The following is a 17802-nucleotide window of genomic DNA, read 5'->3' on the forward strand; positions in this document are numbered from 1 at the left end:
CACACCCCACCCACCCCCACCACCCCAATGGCTTACTCAGACATCAACTTCTTTTTTATTTGCACATATCTAAGCTTACCTTGTGTGGTTTGACCACACAGGAAGTTGTGTACATAGAATCATTTACAGGCATCCCAGTGTGAAAGGTCTGTGGTTTTGCCTTGACACAAATTAACTAGTTTGTCGGGTACAATTCATGAAACAGGAGAATGGTCCATCTTGCTTGTTATGTGAAGTCCCAGAATTATTCTTACGGAATGCTCTCTGTGACTGTTCATCTTTCCTAGATAGAAAAAAGCCAAACCTTCTCTTAAGAATTACTGGGTTTGGGTTATGGATGGAATGTTTGAGAGTAACTTCTGCTGTACAGTGCTCATGAAAGATTTTTTTATCTATGAATATATTACCATGAGGAATATGAATGAAATATCTTTTGAAGCGCCAGTATTGTATATTTAGTTAGCTAACTAAAAAGATAGTTAACCAGCCACTGTACAAACATGAAAATCTTGATCCTTGCACAGAGGAATTGCTTGTTTCCATTCTTCAAGGATAAAAATTTTTTACCAAATATGTTATATGAAGTTACAGTGTGGCCATGGTAAATGTTCCTAACAGATCTAAAAATGAATGAAAGAAATGAAATAAATGCTATAGCTTTTAATTAAATATGGTAAAAGGAACTTAATATTCTGTTTTAGATTTTGACAGAACAAGTATGCACTCAAGTTGTTCATAAACCACATCCAGAGCCAGATTCTACAGTGAAAATTCAGAATCCAAGTAAGGACAATATACTATGTTTGTGTGATCAATGTATGGCCTAGAGTTGTGGGGTTTTTTGGAGCAGTATGGTTCAGGAAGCAAGAACAATTCATTAGTGTATCTCAAATACATATGGGTTTCAGTTAGTACTTAAATTAACTGCTGTCAGTAACTTTTTTTTTAAGTTGTTAAAATGTGTTATGTAACTAATTTATTTTTTCAAAGTGATTCTTAAGGTGGTGGCAACGCTGTTAAAAAACTCCACACCAAGTGCAGAACTGATGGAAGTTCGACGTTTGTTCTTATCCGATATGATAAAACTCTTTAGTAATAGCCGTGAAAACAGAAGGTATGTCACTAAAAATAGTGTTTTCTTGTACTTGATTTGTGGGTAATAGCAATCTGTTATACTTTGTGTAGAGTTTTATACTATATATTAAATGGAATATATAAAAAAATAAATGAAATAGGTTTGTCATAACTTTTTAGTTCAGCAACTAATACTGGGTTCTTCTATTTAGAGTGTGCTTTAAATCTTTATTCATCCTGGAGTATTTTAAAATTTCTTTCTACCTTTGGATTGATGTTCAGATGAGATATTACTCACATTTTAGCCATCATAATGTTAAAATAAAGAAGGTTTGTTTGGATATATTTTGACCTAATTATTTCACTTTAGATGTTTACTTCAGTGTTCAGTGTGGCAGGACTGGATGTTTTCTCTGGGATACATTAACCCTAAGAACTCTGAAGAGCAGAAGATCACTGAGATGGTTTACAACATTTTCCGTATTCTCTTGTATCATGCAATAAAATATGAATGGGGAGGCTGGAGAGTGTGGGTGGATACTCTTTCTATAGCTCATTCCAAGGTAAGAAATGGCTTGTGGGTGAGTTCTTTAGTACTGTTTTAAACTCCCCCAAAGGGACTAGGAATATAGTAAGATGTAAAGTGACTTAGTGCCATCTGGTGGCTGTCTCCATACATGTGGAAATGGCATTTTTTGGTCATCGTTCTAGGTCCTTTACTGTGAAATAATTTCTAAGCTTTATGTAATACATTGTTAAGTTTCGTGTTAGTATTTGTCCAAGTTTTTGTAGCATGCATTCTTCCACATATTCTATTGTTTTCTTTTTAAGGTCACATATGAGGCTCATAAGGAGTATCTAGCCAAAATGTATGAAGAGTATCAAAGGCAAGAGGAAGAAAACATAAAAAAGGGGAAGAAGGGGAATGTGAGCACTATCTCAGGTCTTTCCTCTCAGACAACTGGAGCAAAAGGTGGAATGGAAATTCGAGAGATAGAAGACCTCTCACAAAGTCAAAGTCCAGAAAGTGAAACAGATTACCCTGTCAGTACAGATACAAGGGACTTGCTTATGGCTACAAAGGTGTCAGATGATGTGCTTGGAAGTGCTGAGAGACCAGGAGGAGGAGTGCATGTGGAAGTTCATGACCTTTTAGTTGATATAAAAGCTGAAAAAGTAGAAGCTACTGAAGTAAAACTTGATGATATGGATTTGTCACCAGAGACACTGGTAACTGGGGAAAATGGTGCACTTGTGGAAGTTGAATCTCTCCTAGATAATGTGTATAGTGCTGCTGTTGAGAAGCTCCAAAACAACGTTCATGGAAGTGTGGGTATTATTAAGAAGAATGAAGAAAAGGACAATGGTCCATTAATAACTCTGGCTGATGAGAAAGATGAACCTTCTACTAACAGTACCTCATTTCTCTTTGATAAAATACCTAGTCAAGAGGAGAAACTTCTACCCGAACTTTCAAGTAATCACATTTCTATTCCAAATGTGCAAGAGACACAGATGCATCTTGGTGTAAATGATGACTTGGGATTGCTTGCACATATGACAGGTAGTGTAGATATAACATGTGCTTCAAGTATAATAGAGGATAAGGAGTTCAAGATTCATACAACTTCAGATGGAATGAGTAGCATTTCTGAGAGGGAGTTGGCTTCATCATCTAAAGGATTAGAATATGCTGAAGTGACTGCCACAACTCTTGAGCCAGAGTCTGCTGGTAGCAAAACTGTACCTAGTGTTGATGCAGGAAGTATAATATCAGATACTGAAAGATCTGATGATGGTAAGGAAGCAGGAAAGGAGATACGGAAGATCCAGACAACTACCACAACCCAGGTAAGTTTCAAGTGTTGTAGTGCTTGTGTGTGATGCAATCACTGTTAGCTGCTGCTAGATAAATTAATAATAATTACATCTGAGAGATGTTTGAGTTATATTTCTTTAATTATATGAAAGGTGACCATCCTCCAAGCCTATTTCCTTTGAAAATGCTGTAACGTGAAAGGATGGCAAAGTCTTTCATGTATGCATAGTAAATATGTATTGCAATTGTGAATGCTTTAGATTTAAAAACTTAGCTAAGAGAATCCTTTAATCTGAACAGATTAATTGATACTCTTAGAATTCTGCTTTAGACTTTCTTGTTTGTATGTCTTAAGATTAGAAATATCTGCATCTTACTAAGAGATACACACTGAAGCTTTTTTTACTCTTGCTGTACCTTTCTCAGAGTGTAGCCTTACAGCACTTTAGTATACTGTCTTTATTCCTGTACGGGAATGCTGGCATAAGTATTCTTCATATTTGATCCTAAAACAAGAAAAGGAATAATTTAGGGATAATAGAGTAAGAACTGTGACTTGATTTCCAGACCAGAGATGATTTCTAAAAGAAGTATCTACTTTCTTCTTGGAGATCCTTTCCTGTCTAGGTCTCTCTCCGAAAAATTCTGAGGAATTAAATGGTTTTGTGAGAGCCATAGCATTCTGAAAATGGGAAGGTGAAGGCACAAGACTACTCTTTGAAAGAATTTTTACTGTATATACACAGCAAAATACAGAATCACTTTGAACTTTTAAATCTACCTTTTTAAACTTCTGATCTCTTCTTTGGGTGTTTAAAAAAACGCTGTGAACTGTAAACTGCCCGTCATTAAATCTCTTATGTTTAAATTAGGCTAACCTTAATTAAAAAAAAAAGTAGATACGTGTTAAATTAAACCAAAATCAAGCATTATTGTTCTCAGAGTAAAGACCAGTGTAAATTTTAACATGTCTACAGCGGAGGCAGAGGTTGGAGTTTTGAATGCAGCGTGTGTGGCAACTGCCACATTAGGTTTGAACTCTTTGAGACCACTGAAAACAGTGAAAATTACTTAAAGACTGGCTGCCCAAGTGTAGATAGATGGGTTTCATGGTGGTTTATGCAATGCACACCAAAGCCTATTCTTGCAAACACAGTATTATTGGCTAGATAAGAGCTCTCCTGTTATGGTACAGTTGCAATACCATTATTGCTGCAGATGTGACAAATACCGGTAGTTGTACCCCAAAGAGTACAAGTGGTATGTGAATGGAGTTGTTAACCTCAAATTCTCCAAGAACAGATCTACAATCAGCTCCAAACTTTATCGATAACAAGTAAGCTGTCTTTTGTTCAAATGGACTGGAAGGACGCAACAAATTTCACAGCAAAGTGGAGATGGGTACTCCTGCTTATTTCTAGAAAGCATTAATGCCTTTATCAATAGTAGATCAAATATTGAAGAAAATAAATTAACAGTTTCCTATGGTCCCACTTAGGCAAGACTGAAAATAGAATTGAAAGCAGAAGATTCATGCAAAAAATTCAAATCTTAGGTACATCTAAGAAAAAAAGGAAAGAATCGATTAAGAAAGAGATAGGAAATGAAAGCAACAGTACCAATTTTGATGCCAATAGGTCAAATTGGATGAAGGAAACCTGCCCTGCTCTCACAATACTGGCTAGAGAAGATCAAAGTCAGGCTAAAGATCTAAGAACCTCTTCAGCTCCACTCCAGTGCCATATCCATTTTTACACTGCTAGCACAAATAATTTGAAAATGTCTTTTTCCTTTAAAATGTCCAGATTTAAAACAGTGTGCTGAAATCAAGAAATGAATGTGAGCAAAGCAAGTACATTTTGCCAGTTTTAAGCTAACCTAAAGACACTTTAAAATAATTTCAAGGATCAGACTTTCTATTTTTTCCTTTCAGAGATGTTACACGTTATAAGTAATTTCGTTGTTATGAATATTTGCCTAAAATTCAGTCAAAACACTTGTCTTCACTACTTTTTCCTTCACAGCATTCTCCAACATATCTCTTTTTTCTTTAATCAACAAGTGGAAACAGTGATGACTATGTAGGTACCAAAAGGGAATGAAATTCGTATCTACCACCTGTTGGGAGAATCTAAAGACTATCCTGAGGATCCATAAAACTGTTAACCAATTAACAAACTGTAACAAATTTGGTTAAATGGGATTTGGGAGACTTGACTTGATTCTGTAATGATCCTGCTAAAAAGACCAGATAAATACATTGGGTTTGGAAAATGAGGAGGTGCCTAGAAGTACACTGATTCCTTGAAGTCATCACAGTGTAGTTTGTCCATGTTTTCAGTCAAATATTCAAAGAATATTGTGTTATCAGCACAAAAGAGTAGTTGTTTCTTATAAACAAAGCTTTGTCCCTGCTGACCTTGTACATGCTGCATTTGATCTTTTCTGTAATACAAGTGAAGAAGCTGACTGTAAAACATTGGTGAATAGCTGAAAGGAAGGTAAGTCAGCCGTAGCCCCTCAGTGATGATTAATTGGAATTGGAGCAGCTCCTTTACTAAAGGATGACGCTTGCCCTGGAATATCAATATCTCCCGTAGTTTGTGTTTGAGTCCAATTTTAGCCCATCCTTTCTCAAATTCAAGAACACACTACAAAAAGTTAACATGATTTTTAAACTTCTTGTTGATGTAGGCAGTACAGGGTCGATCTGTCACCCAGCAAGATCGGGATTTACGTGTTGACTTGGGATTTCGAGGAATGCCAATGACAGAAGAGCAACGACGACAGTTTAGTCCAGGTCCACGCACAACTATGTTTCGTATTCCAGAGTTTAAATGGTCTCCCATGCACCAGCGGCTCCTGACAGACTTGCTTTTTGCACTAGAAACAGATGTACATGTTTGGAGAAGGTAAGTGGTTGTTTCTTCTTTAGCTCCTGATGTGTGCTTCCATCAACAAGGAAAAATTAGATGGTTGTAGAGGGGATGTTACTGGGATAGTGGGAGGGGAAAGAGATGGTGTTAGCTGAAGTGCCCTTCTGTATCTTTTCACACTTTCCCAGCCTATAACCACTCTATTTCACAGGTAGCAATTTCTGTTTTCTTAACATACACATACCGAACTAAACTGAGCTGCTCGTTCAGCTTGTCTTTAGCATTAGATCTGCTGCTTTTCTTTCAGACATGAGGAGACTTGTGTCTTGACTAATGGCCATTTTCTTCAAGTGATCAATTTAAAGAGAGCTTCTCTACCTGCCAGCCTTATAAATAAAACCTCTTTCCTACAACATTTTCTAAGGAATCACTCTCTAGTTGACAATTTTGGGGGGGTTTTGGGGGGTTTTTTAGTTGTGTACCAGCTTCTGGTTGTGGTTTGTCTTGGTGGTTATATGGTTACATTATATTTTGTGACAGCAATGTGATTTCCTAGGGTTTTTGTACACTTTAACACAGACACTCAGTAACTTGTTGTTATTAGAGCCGTTGCGTATAATAGACACTATTTAATCTAATTTCCAGGACAAATTGTTCATTTTCAGAAAACTTGAACATAATTATATCCAATGACCAACTTCTATTGCATTTAATTTCCAGTTTGGTGAACGCTTCAGTGATAGTCACTAGGAAATAGACATTTTTGATAATTTGTTTTGGTCAAATATGCAAGAGGGATTTGTGTTCAGGTAATGCTTGGAGATTACTGTTCAGTTTGTATATTTTCAGTTGAACCAATAATTTTTGTTTGCTGGCTGGCAATAATGTTGTTTTGGAAAATAAGGTACTTGTAGACTGAGTATTCCTCAGTATTTTCACATAGTGTTCTATATTTTGAGGGGGTTTCATGGGACAATTTCTCACCAATTAGGAGCTGCTGAGATTTCAGCTAATCTTACCAGCATCTGTGGCTTGCAAATCTATTGCTATTGCAAAATTTAATATTAGTTAATGAAGTTAATATTAGATCAAGGTATCACCATATTATCAAGCTTCTCCTTTAAAACACTAGCTGGTGTTATTATGGGTGTTATCAAACAGCACTGGTGCAGTATGGTGAACTCTTAATATTAACTTTTAAATAATAACTTTCACGCTGAAGAAACAATCCTGCTGCTTTCAGCAGAACTGCCTGTAAAGTGAGGTACTGGCTGATGGGAATAAAAGGTTATGAGCCATTGATCTCAGCTGGGTATCTGAAACTAATCCTGGTGTGAAAAGAGATAGCAATCAATTTGTTCGTTAGACTAGTCCTGTTCATATTTTTAGACAATTTACATGCAAAGCTTTGTAAACCAGATTTGGCCTTTATGTCAAATAAACTTTCATGGTCTGGTAGCAAAGATTAAATTTATCTAAACTTTTATTTTAACTGTTTCTTTTTAATCCATCCTTTCTTCTGTTCTTGCAGTCACTCCACAAAGTCTGTGATGGACTTTGTCAATAGCAATGAAAATATTATTTTTGTACACAACACAATACACCTCATTTCCCAGATGGTAGACAACATTATTATTGCTTGTGGAGGAATTTTACCGTTGCTGTCAGCAGCCACATCCCCAACTGTAAGTACAATATTTCCACCTAGTGGTCAGATTAGAGATTGTTGTTAATAATACAACCACTATGCAGCTGACTACTTATTTAGAGACTCCTGTCCTCTCTCTGCTAATTCCTTAAAAAGAATTAAATTTATAATCAAAACTGTTAGCTTTCATATACAAAGTGTTTGTAATATTTTTCATTTGAAATGCTAATTTTATTAGAGAAGTAGTACTAAGTAAGAGTCCTGTTTCATAGATGTTTACTATTTCATTTGGAAAGGAAGACCATTAGGATCATGGTTACAAATCATGATTACTGTAACAAAATTACATGCTTTGTGATGGCTAGTCATTGATATTCATGAATTTGGTTTGCATGGCTGCCATTTGTTTGCATGCCAAATGATACCAAAAGTCATCCCCTGACTACTCTTTTTACTTCTTCCTTCATTATGTCTTGACCTTCATTTCCTGTTTATTTTAATCTTGTATTGAAATAGGCTGACAATTTTATCCTCTCCAATGTTCTTAGTAAGTTGCAAGTCCTTAGGTGATCACAGCTCAGGCAGGCAGAATAGCCTAACAGAATGCTTCATTGAAAAGGGAGAAAAATTTTCTAAATATTGCATTATGGGCAATAGTAATTGCAATATTTGAATGTGACACCTTTTCTGTGCGTGTAATATCTGTAACTCTTTCTTTCATACTTAAGATTTTATCTTGAGTGTCCCATAAGCATCTGCTGTTAATGTTGGTCTTTGAAAGCGGAGAAAATGAGGTTCAGAAGGGACAAAGAGGCTCCTCTGAAGTAATGTGGTTAGTAGGAACTGGAAGCTACTAATGTAGTTTGGCAGTAAAAGCTTAATTCTTTGTTCTAACCATTACATATCTGAGATTACTTTATTTTGCCTCTACTATTACTTCTAGTTAGCTAGAAAAAAAACCATTTTGCAGGCTCTATTTGAAAGGTATGAATGTATGGATGAGCAATTGGCTAAACAGTAATATGACTTTCAAACAGGCAGTTAATGGTAAAATGCTGTGTCTTTACTATTTTCACTGTGTTAACTGGGAAAATATTTGCTATAAGCAAAAGTGCAAGACTCTCAGGAAAGACTTTGGTTGTCCATAGTCACAAGAATGACATCAAGGTCGCTGAATAAAAGATTTTACATTGTAAGTATTGTCAAGTATGAGAGTGCACACCAAGCCGTCTTGAGATGCGGGCTGTACTACCAGTCTTTAGATAAAAGGACATTGGGAGATATTTTTTAAAACAAACCTTTTAGGCATCATTTGAAAATGAAGTATGTTTTCTTTGCCATCTTTTATATAAGCGCACATTAATTTAAAACATGGTTTATTCTTCCTTACAACAACAACAGTGATTTTCATGCATTGATAAAAAAAAAGTTTCAAATTTTTCTATTATGTATGCATTTCTCTACTACGTGGGGACTACATGTATTGCTTAACTGCTCAATTTTGCCATTTGTTTAGGATAATAAAATAAAAATGCGAAATAAACTAATTCACTAAATGTTCAGTAGCTGGATTCAAACTGAATTAATCCTACTCTGTGAAATAAAAAAAAAAAAAAAGAGATTGATTTTGTCCTAGATCTACAGGGAGGGTAGGAAGAAATAATTGAAAAAAATAACAGATTGCCTTCGCCTGGAAATAACCGTAACTGTCTAGATGATGCTTTCATAATCACTTCCACCTAGCACAATGCTGCTTCCCTCCCTTTCAACTTCATTCCTGTTCCATCATGCTTGTCCTTAAAATTAGCAGGATAGTGGATTTATTCGTCATTGTAACAGATACAAAGAGCCCAGCATATCCTTCCTCCTTCTTAGAGAAGGTGCTCTTCCTCAGTATTGCTCTGGATCACAGTTATAAAGGGACCAGATGTCCTGTTGAGCATTAGGCTACTTCTGAATATCCATCATATGATGAATGAAAAGTTTTGTACTGATTCTCAGACTTATATCCTTGAACTGCTGTGGAGAAAGGGATGGGCTGCTGGTTAGGATGTATTTCTTATCAGTCTTGAAAGGTCAAAGTAGTCCTGTGCTTACAATCAGTTGCAAAAGACTCATCTCACTTTCCTCCTTCTAAGAAGAACTGCTAATTGGAAGAGAGAAGACATATGGAACTGGAAGATTTATGTGACATCTCCACTTCATAAAAACACTTACAGCAGGCCTTTTAGTGACACCTTCTGTGACGGAGTAATTTTCAAGGGAGGGAAGAGCCAATATGCTTTATTCCTCACCGATTCAAAGAATCACAGAATCACAGAATAGTTGAGGCTGAAAGGGTCCTCTCAAGGTTGTCTGGTCCATCTTTCCTGCTCAAGCAGGGCCAGCTAAAGCCAGTTGCCCAGGACTGTGTTCAGATGGCTTTTGAGTATCTCTGAGCATGGAGACTCCACCACCTCCCTGGGCAACGTGTACCAGTACTCAGTCACTCTCACAGTGAAAAAGTGTTTCTTGTTTTTCAAAGGGAATCTGCTGTCTTGTAGTTAATTACATTAATGAATGTTTTTTTTCCACAAGATATACAGCATTGCAAAATTTTGTATCTCATTAATCCCTTCCAATCTCAACTTTTCTGTGATTGTGTGTGATTTTGTGATTCTCTAATTTAAACTGGGCATGGTATTAGAAGTCCAGTCAAGCACTACTCTTACAAAAGCAAATTCTTCACATGTCATGTCTTACTGGATCAGCCTAAGCACTCGTCTGGTTTAACATTCTGCCTCCAACAGTGACTGTTTGCAGCTAACATAAAAATAAAGTCTGAGCAAGCCATATTGATTGCTGTAATGATAGTTTGTTTCAGCATTTAGGATTTTAACAGCTAGAGAGAATGTCCGGGTTGTCATGTTTAATGACTGAGGAATTTATCCTTCTAGACTTTTTAGCTAATCTTTTTTGAAGCTACTTAGACTCAAAGCTATAGGATATTATGGAGGCTAAAAGTCTAATGAGGTATTTATATTACCTTTAAAGCACTTCTTGTCTTTGTTTTTTTAAGCCTGCTTAAAGTCACTATGTGCCTTACGGTTTATGCGATGAAAGGAGTAGTTAATCACATCTTTATTCATTTCCATATCATTTATGACTTTGAGGGCTTGAGTCAGATCTCTTGATGTGCCTGTTTGAATCCATAGTCTTTATCATGTTTAGTCTCTCTGCCTTTGGAAGCCTCTGATCATCCATATCTATATTCTGTGGAGCTTTTCCAGGTTGTCAAAACCCTCCCATTTTTGAGATCTTGTAGAATATGACTATTCAGTTTATCGGCAAATATGAGCTTGTTTTGCTTCATTTCCTCCTTTTTCCCTCTTCATGAAGGATGACTCATATATTCCCAGTTTTGGGCCCGTATTGAAATTGTAAAGTAGTAGTTCTTACTTATTTCTTCCTAGTGTGTTGCATTTGTGACATAGGACACATATTACATCTACTTCTAAAAATTAGTTTACTTTTTGGTCTGGAAAAATGAAATACAAGAGTGAAAAGGCTATAGAACAGACAGTAAAGGTCATTCCACCCTTTTACTTCAGGGTGATAAAACAGGGTGGAATTCAGAAGGAGATTAAGATAAGTTTAGGTATCCTCTTGAAGTACTTATGTGAACTAGATTTCTAACCAATGGAGATCCACTCAATAGAAATAAATTATTCTGCTGTCTCTGATGTAGACATTTAGTGGCTGGTCAGCCAGATCCCTGTAGGGTCCATTGACTGCAGTGATTGTTAACTTGGAGCTGAAACCAACCTCTTTTTACAAGGTAACTTGTTTTCTAATGGAGAAGATGACAGACAGAAATACATAATTCCTTTATTAATCTCACAGTCCTACCTATCCACAATTCCTTGACTTTAGTGTGTGAGTCTGAGTTCAAGCAAGGCCTCATCCTGAGCTGCTCATTCTGTAACAATCCTAAATGTCTGTTACAAAACTCTTTTCAACAATCTGCTACAGAGTTAGATCTTCCTGCATGTGACCCATTGTCTCTCATTTTAGTTAAGGCATTTATGTTATTAGTAAAACCCATGCTGGATATTAGATGCTTGAATTAGTTTAGGCTATATGGAGAAAAGAACCAAGAGATTAATTTAGCAAAATTACTTTCAGAATAGTGGAGGAAAAGCACAGTGTTTTTTCCTTGTGTGCAACAGATTCCGTGATGGGTTCCCTTCCTTTCTGAAAAAGCGGTACTGTCACAGTCTCTTTAAAAAGATGAAAGTTTGAGCGATTTTCCTTTTCAGTAACACTTTTTCCTTTGCACAGTTAGGATTTGGAGTGAAATGGCAATTCTTCTGGGCTGGGTGGAAGATTACTTCATGATCCCATGCCTGCTGTAGAATAGGCAGTCTTCGTTATGGAATTTCCTCAATACTGAACTCCTGTAATAGAAATCTGCCTTTTGCCTTGCTTTTTTTTAAGCCAGAATAGGATGATCTGTGAACGGGAGCCTTTAAAATTGAGTAGGAAGAAGAAGAGGAAAAATGCACTATCTGTGAATACAAAGCACAAATCTGTGAGTGACTCAAGAGGACAGTGAAGGTCATATGTGTGGAATACAGGGGAAAGTTTAGTGTAATTCACAGTAATCTATTCCCGCATGTTTTAATATTTCCCTTGATTTCAGTTTTTACCACCCCTGTCTCAGGGTTGGTACAAAGTCTTGCTTCAAATGCTTCAAATTAAAGGGTTGTCACTTGCATATATGAAACAATTTGAAATTGAAGGAAATATGAACCAAAAAAAAAAAAAAACAACCAAAACCAAACCAATTTTGTTGGTTTACACTATAAGATGGAATATGTTCCACTGTTGATTCTGATATCCACGACTTAATAAGCAAGATGTTAGATAACTCTGCCCTTATTATAGGAAAGTCATAAAATATAAAATACTGATTTTTTTTTTCCCCTTTCTGTTGGGGAGGTCTTTGAGGTTTGTGGGGTGGTTGTTTTTTTGTAATTACAGCTATAACAAAGATATTTTTAAGATGGTGTATAAGTGTGAAAGAAGCATGTTTGGGGAGCTTTAAGGAAAAATGTTTGCAGAAGATGCTTTCCATTAACAGCAGCTGGTTGCCAGATAAAACGCTTTGTGTACAGTCTAGGAATTTGAAATAATCATTGTTTACTACAAGGATGGCAGCTGTGACAAGGACTTGAGGACATTATTGAGTAAGGCAAAAGAAATCTGAGGAGTTGAAATATATGTGACAATTGAGACTAAATTTCTAGACCCCTTGCAATTAGTTTGGTGTTCCACTTATTCCATGAAATGTATAATTCTAATTCTTGCTTTCAGCATTTAAAACAGCAGCTCTCAAATTGTGATCTGAGGACTGCTGGTATTATGTGAACAGCTGTCTACAAAACTCAAATATTTAAAGACAGTCTTACTGGGTCTGTGGATTAAAAGCCAAGAGGAGATTTTTTCTGTATGTCTTGTTTATAGTGTTAGCATTATCATGTTCATGACGCCTGTGATGCCACAGGTACTGTGTGATCTGTAACAATTCTGAGAACCAAAGTGCCAGACTGACGTAAAAATTATCAGCTAATAACCTCAGGTTATCAGCTAATAACCTCAGGTTGATTCTCAAGGTGCATGCAGCTACAAAAGAGGAAAGCACATTTCAAAACTGGTTGAACATGGTCTTTTCTGTTCCAAAAGGAAAGAAAGCAGTTTGCTTCAGCATGTTTTTCTTTCTGTTAGATCGTGGTTTTCTACAATTTAAATGACAAAACTACTGACATACTCTAGAAAATCCAGGGTTTTTTTCTCTTTTTAACACATAACTAGTGTAAACTTAAGGATTAATTCCTAGTCTATTGTGGTAAGAGGAAAAAGTGCTTCCACCTAAAATTAAGACATAAAAATTTAACACAACGTTTAATTGTGAACATTGGAATTTGAAGACTAACACAGTCCTAGGGGCTTGGTAAATTTTTTGTTTTTCTGTGATTCAAAAGCATTCAAATGTCTAGTATGATATTGGTTTATGTTGAAGAAACCACACCCAAATATATATAATGAGAGATCTCGTGTTGCTTCAAAGGAAGAAGCATTATGCATGAAAACCAGTTTGATTCTTGTGATTTATATTTGTTTTGTCAAAGCATTTGAAACGTATTTGCCTCCTCATACAAGGGTTAACCACTTTATTACATTTCAGTGGAATGGCTTGTTGTAAAGTGCTTGTTTTATTTCTATAGAATCAGTGAAAGCATTACTTTGGCTTACATTGGTTCACAAAATTGCTCTATGTGCCATATAGAAGATGTACATTGGTTAGGAAGAATCAGCATTTACATTAACTCCATAATAATACAAGATTTACAGTTTTCCTTGGGCATAGCTATCTCTTAGAAATCTTTATTTTCAAATGTTCATGCTGAGCTGAAATGTTTTGCTTTTCTAATTATAAATTAAACAAATGTAAAATTCCAGGATACTAATTTGTTTCAATTTTACATTGTATTTTTAGTTAACTTAAATAATTTTCTTTTTCTTTTATTGTTGTGATCTGTTGTCTGTTTTGTCTGTTGCATGTCCAGGGTTCTAAGGTTAGTATTGCTGCTGTAAGTTTCAGTTTTTTGCATTTTTGAAAATACCTTAATTTTGATCATTTAATATTTTGGCTTTGTTATTATTATTATTTTCCTATATCATGTATTAGGATGTAAATAGGAATATATTTGGTGTAATCGTTAACTTCTAACATATTTCCCTTGACTAACCTAATGCATTGTCAAAGATGATGCTTACTGTTAGCTACTTTGCCGAATGTAGGCAGGTCTGAGAGCTAATTTAAGTTATAAATGTGGTTGTCAATAGACAATAGGCCCTGAACCTGTTAATTTTATGGGAGATCTTTCACTGCTCTTAACGTCTGCCGAGTAGTCATGAAATGGTGATCGGTTCAATTTTTAGACTTTTTGAGCTATGCCTATCTAAAATGTTGCTAATACCTAAGGGAGCTTGATCAATAGTGGAGCTTATTTTAAATGTTATGAGAATATCAATGTGCTATATTTAATAGGTAGAATGATGGTAAGTTTTGCTGCAAAAGGAGTGTCAATCTTTTTTTTTTTTCTTTTTTTTTTTCCTTCTATCTAACAGAATTTTAGGGAGTTTTGTAAAATGAAGAGATTTTTTTAAAAAAAAACTTAGTAAAATACGCTGAAGTGTTGTACAAAATGGATTTATTACATAACCTGCAAAAAAAGAGGCATTAGATACTCTGATAAGATTTAAGACTATGATTGATGAAATACAGGTGAAGCTTGAGAAAAATCAACAGCAGGCAGTCAATTGGCTGCTAGCAAGCCTCATGTTATTTCAAGCATGAGTTCAAAGTTCAAGTTTCTGTAACCATCTATGACTTTTTCGAGCAGAGTGTTATGGCTATAGATTTTTGCAAATATGTTTTCTTTGGATGAGTGCTTTCAAAAATGATGTTCCAGTCTGTTATAAAAAAACGGCAACTTTTTTTTTTCTGACATGTAGGAGCACAGCACACCCTAAGCAGGGGAGACCTGGCTAAAGGAGACAGGCTGAAAATCATTCTTCTGAGGGTTGTCATTTTACCGTTCTTCTGATATTCTTGGGCAGATCAGACAGATGACAGGCCTTCCCAAGTCATTCATGTTACATCCTTAAGAGAAATTATACAAAGTGCTATCTATCATTGTGGTGACACATGCCACATTATATCCTCCATCATTCAAACCAGTTGTTTCCTTAATAGTGTTTGGCACAGTTTGTGCTTTTATAATTTTGGATGTAAAATATTCTAAAAAGTGACTCATGAATGAGGATACTTTTTTTGAAGTATGGAAATAAAGGATTTTTAAGTCTTCCATATTTCTTTTTCTTTGGAAGGAAAGGGCCTTAACAGCAAAATATATATTTTGAAATTTTTTATAGATACTTCTAAGCAAATGAACAAAAATAAAGAAATACAATGAAAGACACATTTTCAAAGGGATTGAAATCCATGTTCAGAAAAGCCCGGCAAGCCAAAATCTTGTGGACAATCAAAAAGAATCAGCCATCTGTAAACAGTTTTAAAAATCATATTTAGGCATATAAATGTGGACACAATGAAGTACTAAATCCCTTTTTCAATTAAGCCTGGTTCCAGGGTAAAAGTACTTTAAAAGGTATTTATTTTTTCCGTTAAATGTAATGTTTCCTCATTCATCTGCACCACTGAGACACCTGAATGCATTTGAAAACATGACTCTCAACATCTAAGTGTCTTTTCAGAGAAAAACATGAGCCCCTTTTAGATTTCAAAAATACTGACCTCATTCAGTATTTTTCTGTGGATTCCGTTAAGGAGAGTCCCAACCCTACATTAGGAAAGAAATGGCTGTTCTCTGGGAAAGGCAAGCTGCGCACCATATAGCTTGTCAGGTTTTTGCTTTCCCCCTGTTCCTGCTGTGAGTGAGTAAATGTACTCGCTTCTGGTCTCCAGGAGAAGTGGACTCTGTCACGTTCCTACATAGTATAAGCAGGGAGAGTTAATTCATGAGAAAAAGGCAAAACTGTTTTCTCTGCTCCACTCCTCTCCTGACAAAGGAACATGAAAGCTTTATAGACAGTAATTACCATCATATGTTACCTGTCAGTTTGTTCAGCCTGTGGAAGAATGTAAAGAGTAGGTTGCACCCTTACATAACAAGAATTGTTTTACGATCTGGCCACTCTCTAATTACTAATAACCTGCTCATTTGTATCAGACCTTTTCTTGTCTGTTACAGCATGTAAATTTAAATAATTTTCTCACTCTTCGTGCTGTCTTGCTTTGAGTTTCACTCACAGTTTATTATGTTAACGGTAATAGTAACAGATTTTTAAATAACTTTTCAGTGTATTTTTATTAAGCATAACAATTTAGATTTGTACGTGTATGTGCTATCTTTATATTTTACTTGTGTTCAAACTGTTTAATTCAATTATCTCCTTTTAAAGACCGAATTGGAAAACATTGAAGTGACACAAGGAATGTCAGCAGAGACAGCAGTAACTTTTCTCAGCCGTCTGATGGCAATGGTTGATGTACTGGTATTTGCCAGTTCTCTAAATTTTAGTGAGATTGAAGCTGAAAAAAACATGTCTTCTGGAGGTCTAATGCGACAGTGCCTACGGCTTGGTAAGTCAGCAGACAGAATATATTAAATAATTACTTACAGATCAATGAGCTGCGGATGGATCAAATGGTGATATGTGTAGGAAAGTACTTGTACTGGCTATGATGTGATAAAATCCCATTTATTATTGATTTCATACAGTTTTAAGGTTGATTCAATTTAGGCACAAGAATAAGTTAAAATGATAAGTCTGAAATTGTTCTTTATTATGTATTTCAAGTTGTATATATTTTGGGGGAGTAAAAATATTGAATACGAGTAAATGGAGAATTTTTTTTCTTTCCTCAAAATTGCTTGGCTACCTGCATGTTGCAGGTTTCCTTATCCAAGTCTCCATGTATCTGAAAGACTGCTTATAGGCTATATAAGATTAAAAGCATGGGATGCATGTACAGTCTCTGTAGACCTTAGTATATGTTGCAACAGTCTGCAACATTTTTTACTATTTGCTATATACTGTTAGAATTAATTTAGGGAATTTAAAAATTTATGGGTAGTTCAAACTATTCTATGCAAACTATATTGCTTTATGCTTGTGAACATTAAATTTTGATGTCATCTGGCATGGTGCTGTTTTGCTAATGTTACATCCCAAGTACATTTTTTAAAATCTCTCAAATGATGAATAATTTTGTACTCAGATTTTGTCTGTTATTATTCATACCACTTACTAGGTCATTGAGAATTATACTGCTTCTCAATGATGAATTTTCATCAAATTCTAAATTACTGCCTACTATTTTTTTCCAATTCTAGCCGTACATATGTACTTTCAGATTTTAAGTGTTGATAACTGATCAATAACATGTAAGAGCTCCAGTTCAAGGACTAATACCTTTCAAATTTTAATATAGTGATATAGCAGTTCTAGAAAACATTTAGTTGTTCAACTAAAGAATGAAATTAATGAGTCACCATAATGCTTTCTTAGTACCAATAGAGTCTCTAATGTGAGAACTATCTTGAACTTACTATTTGGACAACGATCAAGCTAGATGTACAGACTGTTACTTGGTGTTCAGTATACAATAATAGGGAAATATTGTAATTTGTAGCATTTTCATAATTTCAGTTTGTTGTGTGGCTGTGAGAAACTGCTTAGAATGTCGGCAAAGACAGAGAGAGAGAGTGAACAAGACATCATTAATCAGCAGTAAAACTCAAGACGCTCTTACG

General features: G+C 35.5%; 1 protein-coding gene across 1 annotated transcript in view; it reads left to right on the top strand.

Moving 5' to 3' along the window:
* Window positions 1-990: 990 nt before the first annotated feature.
* Window positions 991-17802, top strand: part of LOC104491847 (neurobeachin) — a gene marked incomplete at both ends in the record, with an annotated part of 20247 nt that continues 3435 nt past the window's right edge. Inside the window, 8 exons of the mRNA XM_010134322.1 lie at window positions 991-1114; window positions 1445-1637; window positions 1906-2925; window positions 5588-5805; window positions 7301-7454; window positions 14026-14034; window positions 16448-16628; window positions 17699-17792. Coding sequence (XP_010132624.1) covers window positions 991-1114; window positions 1445-1637; window positions 1906-2925; window positions 5588-5805; window positions 7301-7454; window positions 14026-14034; window positions 16448-16628; window positions 17699-17792 — 1993 coding nt within the window. The remainder of the gene's footprint in view (window positions 1115-1444; window positions 1638-1905; window positions 2926-5587; window positions 5806-7300; window positions 7455-14025; window positions 14035-16447; window positions 16629-17698; window positions 17793-17802) is intronic.

This window comes from Buceros rhinoceros, unplaced genomic scaffold, assembly GCF_000710305.1.
Source record: "Buceros rhinoceros silvestris isolate BGI_N320 unplaced genomic scaffold, ASM71030v1 scaffold28184, whole genome shotgun sequence".
NCBI classification, from domain to species: Eukaryota; Metazoa; Chordata; class Aves; order Bucerotiformes; family Bucerotidae; genus Buceros; species Buceros rhinoceros.